The 10,948-nt window shown below is 38.2% G+C and overlaps 1 protein-coding gene across 1 annotated transcript; it reads right to left on the bottom strand.

The window, feature by feature from the left end:
• Positions 1-847: 847 nt before the first annotated feature.
• Positions 848-10,925, bottom strand: LOC145223006 (solute carrier family 15 member 2-like). Its single transcript, XM_080089288.1, has 16 exons — positions 10,798-10,925; positions 10,505-10,602; positions 10,080-10,164; positions 9,417-9,651; positions 8,373-8,472; positions 7,606-7,795; positions 6,059-6,222; positions 5,520-5,654; positions 5,055-5,258; positions 4,103-4,228; positions 3,883-4,044; positions 3,379-3,533; positions 3,130-3,223; positions 2,582-2,719; positions 1,733-1,911; positions 848-1,212 (listed from the first exon to the last, which is right to left on the bottom strand). The coding sequence occupies exons 2-16, from the start codon at positions 10,577-10,579 to the stop codon at positions 1,095-1,097; spliced, it is 2,160 nt and encodes a 719-aa protein (XP_079945414.1). The 5' UTR covers positions 10,580-10,602; positions 10,798-10,925; the 3' UTR covers positions 848-1,094.
• Positions 10,926-10,948: the final 23 nt, after the last annotated feature.

Raw genomic sequence — 10,948 nt, 5'->3', positions numbered from 1 at the left:
CCTAACATCAACTCGCACATTCTGTTGGAAAATCCTAAACAACGTTCAAGGAGCCACTAACTAGTCCAGGAAGTTCCAGCGCTAAGCGCGCAAAATCGCCAACAAAACGTGCTCAGCCGTGACCGGATGTAACTCACACATAGATATCTTAAAAAGTAGTGGTAGGGATAATCATAACTCTAACAAATAATTTTTTAACAGGACTATTATTTTCAACTCATTTTTACTAAAAGTTACACTGCTTTTATTTCTAACTACATTTACGAGCAATATCAGATACCTGATAGACTTCAGTTTTCTCTTGGTTGGTTATGATTAGTTAATAAAGGGTTGCTGTGTTACGAAGCAACCTGCTACATCAACCGTGTTTAAAGGATGTATTTGATTTCAACTAAACTTTTCTTCTCCTGCACTGCGCGAATATAAAGCACTTCAGTATCTACCTTAACTAAACGGCCGTAACCTGTAGGTGAAACCGGGGACGGTTCGAACTTAAAAATCCTAATATATTTTGTAATTGCGTTGTATGAATGTATTAATAAGTTGTAAACGATAGTCCTTTGCTAACAAAAGCCTTTAAGCTGCATTTTACATTTTTGCATTTTTTTTAACACGAGGTAAACAATTTACATTTTGTCAACTAAAAACGAATACTGTAAGTTGCCCTTTTACATTTTTGTTGTATGTCGATCTGTTAACGTTTGTATGAAGCTTAACCTAATTGTCTTCAGCCAAAAACGAAGCCTGAAAGTTGCCTGTTTACGTCTTGTTGTTTATCGTTCTGTTATGGATTGTTTCAAAAAAGTCGCTTACAATCGTAAAATGCAACTCAACATTACTAAATATGCCATTTTATGGTTAGCTTTATTGGCATAAAACTCCACAATGTTTAACGTGTTATAGCGCCATAATAGAACAGCGTACTTTAAGATTTGTTAAAACAGGTAAATACCTTGAAACCAGTTAAGTTTCAGGAAATTGGCAATTAAAGTGCAACAGCGCTTAAGTTATTTTAAAAGTGTGTAAAAAATTTTGCAAAGATCAGTATACACTATTAGGCAATTTAATATCATTAAAATCGGCAAAAAAACGTTTTATATTTCAGTAGAGTTAGATTGTCGAGTTTCGCCGTTGGTTTCTTCATTTAGCTTTGCTTCGTCGCTGGTGTCGCTGTTATCTTTTACAAATTCGTTTTCTTTTACCACTTTGTATCTGTAAAATAGGTGGTCACTTTTGTATGCTTAAAACCTGGATTTTAGCACAGAAATGTTAAGAAAATATCTAAGTTAAAAAACAATGGGGTTACCAAACTACCTCCCGCGAAGCATTTCGTCCGGCCCACAATTGTATTTGATCTATAAGTTTGAGTTTAAAGTTTGTTTACCGACATTCCGTAACAACATTTAGGATTAATTTTACCTATAGTTTCACAAGACACATGTAAAAGATCCAAAGGCAATTTGTTACACAACGAACAAAACTTAAAGTGTGAATGCCTTCGATATCGCAGTTGCACTATTTCACTCCAAATAAGAATATAGCTCTTGCCAGCAACAGAGGTTTGGAACGGCGCTGAGTTAAAACTTATAAGCTATGTGTGTCATTTTATTTGTTACATGCTATCCGGCCCACTGTGAAAAAAGTTCAGTGGCCCCCTTAAGAAGATCCTAGACGCGTTTTTTTAATATTACTGACTTGACCTAAAAGGTGACAAAACTAAAATAAAACAAACCTTTTTGCCAGAAATATGAAAATGACGGCAGCAACAAATATAAGAGCAGCAAACAAGATGAATTCGTGAGCCTGACGTTCAATCAGCGACACTTCGGCAATCACAAGCACAATCAGGTTTCCAAATGCAACTGTCAGTAGCCAGAAACTTGACACAACTGCTTTCATACTGGGCGGGGCCTGAAAAAAAGCATTGACAGTTTTTGATCTGAGATTAAGTCATGTTTTGTAATCTGGCAATGAAACTACCAAACAATAAAAGCGTGTTGGCTTTATGGGCAGTAGCTCCGATGTATCGAGAACAAAAATCTGTCATGACGTGTTACGAAATAATTTAGTGACTTCGAATAATGCGTATTATCACAAAAGTTCGTTTGTTTCATTTTTATCCTTGGTAGGCGGGCAACTCCTGAATGTGTTATGCTCACAATGGGTCCGCCATCGAGTTGTCTGTTTGCAAGTCCGTTGGATAACTTTCTATTTGATTTTGGTTAGACATTTAGAAAGTTAGTGACATAAATTTAGTCCTACCCATAAGGTTTCAATAGGTTGGAGCAATGCCGCATTAGGTTTATGCTCAGGGAAACACAAATGGCCAAGACGGGATTAGAACCCATCATCTAGTGAGCAACGTTGCTAACATCGAACGAAATTTTTATGAAATGTTTTAATTATGAAATGATTCGTTATTGTGCGACCTAATTTGTAACCACAATTTTTCTCTTGAGTCGGAAAAGCGCTTTTTGTGCACTACTCCCATAAAGCATAAATTAGCTATGACATGTTGCTCATAGTTTTGTAAGTAAATCCAGACACAGGAAAAAATAAAGTAACACATTGATTTGCAAACCTGAGTGTAGGAAAACTCCAGACCGGTTATGGAGAGAAATACTTCCCCGATAGTGAGAACTAAGTACTGGGGAATCATCCAAGCAATGTTTATTGTATTCGGGTTAATGTCAGTAAGTTGGTAAAAGTTGCCTCCTTCCTGAAAATGATAAATTGAGTTAACAACGATGTGACAACTAAAGAAATTTTAAGATTCTTAAATGTGTCCAGGAGTACGATTTTCAATGTGAAAACTATATAGGTAAACGCCAATCGATTTTTGACAAGCTATTGCAACTCATGGGTTATAACATAAGATACATTAACCCCTTGGTGGTATAAAGCACCAGGCTGAGAGTAAGGAAAAATTTGGTTTAAGTAAATCAAGTTGTAAAAAGTAAAGTTCGGAAAATTCGGAAAAATTGTAAAATCCAAAACCCAGTCCGGACCTGAATAGTAAAACTGTGGCACAACCCAAGTAGTTAAGGATGATAACATCTCAGAAGATTAGACGTTCTCATGTAAACATGAAGGTGTCGAATACAATATTACTATTGTCTCTGTACTCACCAGCACAATTGTGTAAACTCCAGCAGGTTTGGCTTCGTACGATCCGTTCAATACTTGGAGATTTGTTATGTTGTCAGTTACCATGAAGAGCGACCTTTAAAAATAACAAATGCATTATTATGAGCAATACCGCACATAAAAGAAGTATTTGTTAGGTATCTACTATTGAATCAGTTAATTGTTTCCCCATTACCAAGTGTCAACATTCATACTAGATTAAAGGGAACTCTATAATACAAATCGACTCACAGGCCTTTAGGAACTTCTAACGGGTCGCTTCTAATCCCTGGAGGAGCAGATAGCTTTTCTCCGACTGACATCACGGAATATTCCTTGCCCTCATCCGCGTTAAGAAATCGTACTGTTGCCATTCCGTTTTCCAATCGTTTTGTTTGAATCACCGACTAAATTTTAAATAACGTTAAGAATGTTATGATCTTACATATGATTTGTAACGGTGACAACAAAAACCTACATAACTTGTGTTTTAAAACGTTGACTTGCTTATTGTATTTCCAAACCAATGGGGTTATAAGGGGTGGTTTAAGGCGGTGAAATTTTTTAAAATCTCTTAAGGTTAGACTAGGTTACAACTGAGTTTGGTTTGCTTGATTCGGTATTACACCTTCAGTGGGCCTGGCGTAAAGATCTATAGCTGAGTATGCCGTGGCCGCTGGTCTGCGTGGACACTTCAGGGCTGATCCCAGTATGAACGTTTTCATCCTACATTAACGCTAAATAATCGTCACCAACCTCTGCAACACTTTGTCCCTCAGTTCCAAATATCATCACGTCAATCATCTCACCACGACCGGTTACCGTGCGATTTATGACGTTACCATTTCCGGCGCAAGTCGCGAAGCTGAAGGTCAAGGGGTCACCGACGGAAAGGAAGAGCTCTTTGGTGCCACTTACCTGGTACATAATTTAGATACAAGAAGGTTTTCATAATAAAAGGAATAAATTTACCGACCTCTGTTGCCTTCACTGTCAAGCTGTCGAAATGTACATTTGATGACATCATTGTGACGTCACACGGCGCCATGTTGATGACGCGAACTGAGAACTGGTCCGCGGCGGGGAGAGGCGTAATACCACTCTGTAATTTTAATGTACTTGCTGTGTAATTGATAACACAAAAAATACTATTTGAATTACATATTTGTGATGCTGCTCACGCAAAACACCAAAATCCAAAATCTTAAGGATATTAAATTAATAGACATACTATAGTCTTCAGCAACAAGCTGGGTGATTATATTTCTCGAGTATACGGCGAAATAAGTACAAAGATCAACTTATATTTAGACATAGGAGTTACGGGGCATTAAAGAACATCTCTTCAAACAAAACTTTGTAAATATCCCCACACCGTTACCATGGCAATACAAACACACACTTTGTCAATAGATAGAACTCCAGTACAAGATTTTTTGAAGAGTCAAGCTCCAGTATAAGAGTTTGTTAAAAACGTCTAGCCTTATCCAATCCATTATTAAAAAATCCTCAGCGTTAAGTACGTCAGTACACTGTGTTGCATTGATGTGACAAAATCATGTGGATGTTTTTGGCAGTTTGACGTTTTTTTTGCACGAGTTTACTACAAATAAGTCAGTGTGCCTTAACATTGGGCACTTACCACTAATGGAGCAATTTGACATTTTTCAGAGGGTAATTACATTGTCTTTTCATGACGTCACAGTATATTTCGTTTTGATTTTAAAAGGAGGTTTTGTTCTGAGAGGGTCCGATAGAACAAAGTTTAAAAACCACTGCTATAAACTAAGGTACGCTATTCACGGTTTTGAATATGCTGAGCAAAAAAATCCGACGTAGCATTTGTCGAAACGTTGCACAAATATGCTGGCTCTGATTTTTTGTGCGCACTGCTATAAGTTATGAAACCGCAACAACTTTCCACTTACATCGATGTTAAACTGCAGAATCGCTGTCAAAATAAATGACAACCCAGCAAGAAGCAACCCTGCGGTCATCCTACGAAGCGGACCGAAGTTGATTTTGAAGAAACGTAGAAGAGGATAGAAACCAAACTCGCATACAGGAATCAGTGTGATGATAAGCAAGGGATTCACTACGTCCATTTGGTCAGGTTTGATCAACATTTTACCCTAAAATAAAGATTTTTAGGTTATTTTTTTTACAATATAAGTCAAATTTATTGTTTTAAAATAAATTTCCGTTATTAAGCTTATAAGTAGGCCTCCAATAGGCCTGGCTTACTATGATTTACATATAAGTGTGCTGTGATCGCTGGTCTGCATTAAGTCATAGATAAGCTATTCAGGGGTGATCCCAGTTCTGAATTAATGTTCATCTTAGCTTAAACTTTTGTATGTACCTAAAGACATGTAAAAAGTACATCAACTTACCCAATATCCATCAAGGTGCAGAGCTTGAAAGGTCCAACGGGATCCCTGTTGATCGAAGAGAGCCCAGAAGAAAGGAAGAGGAGTAAAGAGAAGCAAAATCCTCAGTACATACTTGGTGTCTTGTTTCATTACATCCTGTAAAATTAAATCAGTATTTTTATTTTACATTACGTATTTTTAGGTGACCATAAGCATTTTGAGATGACCATACGAATTTAAAGGCGACCTTGCGTATTTTTAAGTGCCGTAGCTCATAATTTAGCTTAGTTTTTTCATGTCGTTTGGCCGATGTTTAACTTTTTTATGAAATTAAAAATCACGAGCTAACTTGTCTGAAAAAAATAGGTGCTTTGTTTAGCTTACGTGTCGTAAAAGTTGTTTTGCAGTGTCATATATGAGATGCGAGCATCAAAAACTTACGAGTCAGTAGAAAACATCCATCAGAAAGGAGATTTTAGGTTCGGTCTGCACATTTTAAAGCCGGTTCGGTTTCAATTCCAACCTGTTGAGGCTGAGTATTTTAACCTTAGTCTACTCACTGATGCTTGGGCGTAATCAACCCAATGCTTTTCCTTCGGGTGTTCACTGTTTCTCGACTTCCATTTGTTGCTGAGAGCAGAATAAACACACTTACAAAACTTCCAAAACACGCTTCCTTTGAGCGGGACATTCGTGTAGTACTTTGTGCCGGCAACAAAGAATACTGGAAAATATAAGGGTAATAAATTTTGTTGGTAAGCTATGAACCACAAGTTAAAAATGCCTCTATTTTGGAACTTTAAACATACCTTATTTAAAATATACAAACTGATCCGGTTTCTCACATAACCATTTTTTTCTCAAATGGCTAAGGTTGGAATTTACGAGCGATTTGTGCGATTAACAGGATTCGAATTAAATTTACACAGTAACTTAAATATAAGCTGCAGACTGTGCACAATGTTTCAACCTACAGTATAAGGTCTCATCAGTGCAGCTGGTGACGAGAGATCGGCCGTATTGGCTAGTGTAGCCACTCAACGGCACTCCAGTTCGTTGGGAGTAACACAGTAAAAACACATGCTACACTAGCCAATACGGCCGGTCTTTCGTCACCAGTGGCACTGATGAGACCTTATAGGTCGAAACAGTGTGCCCTGTCTGCAGCTTATCATTTATTGGCTTTTGCTTTTAAAGCTTAAATATGTTATTACAATATGGTTTAGAAAAGGTCTCTTTCACGTTAAATAACACGTATTTATTGGCACACAATGACAGCAATTCTATAAGGTTTCTAGTAGACATGCATCGGTTGGACGGAACATTTCGGCCAAATATGTTGTTTGGGCGATATTTCGGTTTAGACCGGAGCTTTTACGGAAAATTGAGCCGAAATCGCACAATTTTCTTGTGTGAAATTAAAGAATTATCCAATATAAAACAAAATTATGTACCACAGGTCGGAAATACAGAACGCGTCCAGTTTGACCACCAGTTTCGGTAAGATTTTGGGGTCAAATTCAGCCAAACAATTTTTTCTCGTGTGAAATTAAGGCCTAGAGCAGGGGTGTCCAACCTTTTTCTTAATTGGGGCCATTTTTACCAGGTGAAAACGCCTGCGAGCTAACGTTTATTAGAATTATAACACAGATACACTTGATTTAAGGAAATTGTGGTATTTTGATGCGTCAGCACCCTGTACACTTCCGTTTTACCTGTAAATAAAGTTTCATGGAAAGCTTTTGCTTGAAGTCGCTAGTCGCCACAACCCAAAAACTTATTCCAAACTATGGTGGGCTGTGCGCAACACAATGCGAAAAACAGTCACGGGCCACGTGAAATGCCATCGGGGGCGCATTTGGCCAGAGGGCCGTACTTTGGTCACCCCTGGCCTAGGGTTTAAGCAGGTTTGGTGCATCGTTGCGTTTTAGAGGAAAAACGGAGACTTGCTGACATCCAACTTTCACTAGCTCAAAAGGAGGAAACAAACTGTACAAATATAACTCGAAACGTACGAAAAAGTTACACGTGTGTTTTTCGTGCTAAACATCATGTTAACAGTTTCTATTTCCCACCGTCGTCGACCGAACACAAAACAAATACGCACCAAGGGCGACGAGCATAAGAAGCCCAGGAATTCCGAAAGCCATCGCATAACATTCGTCGTAAAGATGTCCGCTCATACCAGGATAGCAATCCATGTCAGCTCGGAACATCGGGGTTACGAACTTCGACAAAAGAGCCCCAGCGTTGATGGAGAAGTAGAACATGGCGAAAAACTGGCTGATGTACCGCTCCTACGTCATAACACAAAATAATGACGTCATTAAAAATGTAGGGTTATAACCATGTTACAGCTACTAACATACGTACCCACATCAGACATAATTTGGTAAGTGCCGATGGGGGTGTATAAAGCACAGCTTGAAACACTTAAGATCAGTGGTGGGATTCAGCCGGTTTGCACCGGTTCTATAGAACCGTCTCACGAAATTTTATGAGATCAGCGAACTGGTTAGCATTACTGGTTACTGTCAATGAACATTTTGTAACAGAACGGGCTGAAAAACATGACTTTTATAATAAAAACAAAAATTTAAATCCCACCACTGCTTAAGATGGGCTTTTTTCGCTATAGCTGAAAGAAACCGTAGCATCACAATTGCAGTAGAACAATCACCAAGCCGAAAATAGGTAAACAAGGGTATGGTTAAGAAATTCTGCAGTTTTACACATCGTCGCAAGTAAAAAAAAACACCGGAGAAAGTTTAACAAGCAGATAATTTTTCGCGGCCATCTCAGAAATCTCTCGCAGCGCACTAGTGTGCCGCGGCAGACAGTTTGAGTAGCACTGGTGTAAACCGTTAAACTTACTTGTGAGGGGTGAAACTGGTCACCACCGAACGAAGACACACAGGGTTTGATTCCACCAGTACCGACTGCAATAAACAATAAACCAAACACCGACAAGGTTCTGTAAGATAACAAACAAACTCGAGAAAACACAACATTAGTTTACTTCGATAAATCATAGTACGCAGGCCTATAAAGGTGCTTGGGAGACCAGCTAATTTGGTACAACGCTTTTATAGGCCTGGCGTACTATGATTTATCAAAATGTATGACGTGATACGGTATGAATATGTTCATCTTAGTTTAAACTAGCGATGCACCGAACCGGCTTATTTGGGTTCGGACTGTACTAAATATTCCGCAAGTTTGACCGAAAATTTTGGCTAAATTAACTGCATCGTTTGAGACGTCACGTGAAGTCGTACGCTACACTTTTCACACGAAAACGTAAGTATTGCGACTAGGCAAATAGCGATGTCACCACCACAAAATATTTGTGTTTTTTTATGATCTTGGTTTTGTTGGTTGCCTCGGCCGTCGCTGACAGTTTGAGAATGAGTTACTACGTGGGAAGTGGACAAAACAATATGAAATTTGTACAAGTCGGTTTGAGGCTAGTTATGGCGCTATCTAAAATATTTTGCGGTACGTTGTCAGGCGAAAAGAGTACGTTTTGCGCTTAAATTTGTCTGCATAAAAGATTCAGTTTTGGTTGAATCGCAACAAACAATTCTGCAGGATCCAAATCATCGGAAAGTCGATGATTTGGCCAAACAGAATAAAGGTCCGGCATATTATTAGTTATAGTTAATTGATTTCTGCATACTTTTTTGACAGATCATAGTAATTAAGAAAAAAAAACTTAAAATCGCCCCATGGATCTTTTAGACTGTGGGTAAAAAAGCGTTAATTTTACCGACCTCGTTACGTTTATAAGTTGCCACCAACCAAAAGTTTAAAACTGTTGTCACAAAATAATTCATAAACTATTTAATAGACTTACCTACACTCGCATATTACTGTTACCAAGGTTAACGACAAAGCAATACACCTAAAAATACTTACATGTGAGCAGCATTGCTGGGAATGTACGGTATAGCAGCTATCGTCTTCACAACATGGCCCAGAACATAGAGCAACGAGAGATAAAGGATGGTCTTGTATTTGCCCCAGTATGAGTCCGCTATAATGCCTCCCACCAATGGAAAGAAATAGGCCAAAAAGGTAAACGCGTGGAATACCACAGTAGATGTGTCTTCGTCGAACTGGAGAAAGTTTCTAGCATACAAGACCAGCACGGCTGTAGAAATAAAGAAAGATTGAAACTAGTGACGTACCGAACCCACTTAAACAGATTTAAAAAAGAAGACAGAAAAAATTTAGACAAATTTGGCTTTCTGAAAAACAAAGTACACAAGAATAAATAAACAACGTGATCGTATAAGTTTTAACCACTGGATCTTATCTTTTTTTGACCTCTGTACCCTTTTATAAAAATGCTTAGTACACCTTGTCCAAATTTTTTAACAGGAATAGCTATGTAAAATTATAGTAATTTTAAAGTAAAAGTAACATGTTTTTACACGGTGTTAAATTCACCGAAATGTTATTCATAAAAAATTAACAGTACTGCAACTGTACTCTTACAAGTCGGTTTACACAACGTTAGTTTTGACACATAAACTCGTATCTCCTGCTTTTGATGCCCATGATTTCAACCGAACTTACTTCTCATGCCGTAGTAAGAAAACCTTTCGCAGAACTCGTTGCCGACAATAAGAAAAACATGTTTCGGATATTTGACTTTCGGTTTCTGCAACACAATTTTCTAGTAATAACACTTTAAAGTAGAACAGTTGGCCACAAAGAGTTCGTCCATAACGATTAAAAAAACGTATATTGCTGAAAGTAAATCACAGTACACCAGGGCCGTTGAAGGCACCATACCAAATCTTTGCACCTTCCTATTGTAGTGAGTTAAGTTGAGTTTATTAGTGAATGCTTGGTGGCCGGCTGATTCGGTATGGTGCTTTCAATGGGCCTAGTGTGATTTGTATAAGAGTGTGCCGTGATCGCTGGTCTGCATCGACGCTTCAGGGCTGATCCCAGTTATGAATTTATGTTCATCTTAACCGTTGCTGAAAGTAAGTAACCTTTTTTGAGACGTCGATCCCGTTGCTTTGAATCAACGAAGTGTCCGCTCGTATTTTCTGATCTTCTAACGCCATTTCCTAGTTGTATGCTTCGTATCCTTGAAATAGTTGTATGAAAGCAATTACAGCTGATATAAAAGCACTAAGTCAACAGATAAAAACCTTAAGCACTGTGTGTACCTTACTGATCTTATAGCCCAAATTTTTTAAAAACAGTTTTCATTAACTTGTTGATCCAATATTAAACTTGTTACCGTCCACACGTATACAGTGTAATGTATTAGAAGTTATACCTTAAGCCGTGTTGACGTTCTGGCGCTATGCAAACGTCTAATTTTTCTATCTGTAATTCCAACGAGGCCGAAAAAATCCAGCGAACGTAGCCGAGAGCAGTCATGCGTATCGTTTAAACTTAAGAAGCCCTTTAAACCACTTGAGATGTAC

Source organism: Phallusia mammillata, chromosome 4, assembly GCF_965637545.1.
Source record: "Phallusia mammillata chromosome 4, kaPhaMamm4.hap1.1, whole genome shotgun sequence".
In the NCBI taxonomy this organism is placed as follows: Eukaryota; Metazoa; Chordata; class Ascidiacea; order Phlebobranchia; family Ascidiidae; genus Phallusia; species Phallusia mammillata.
This window is presented reverse-complemented; position numbering and strand designations above follow the sequence as displayed.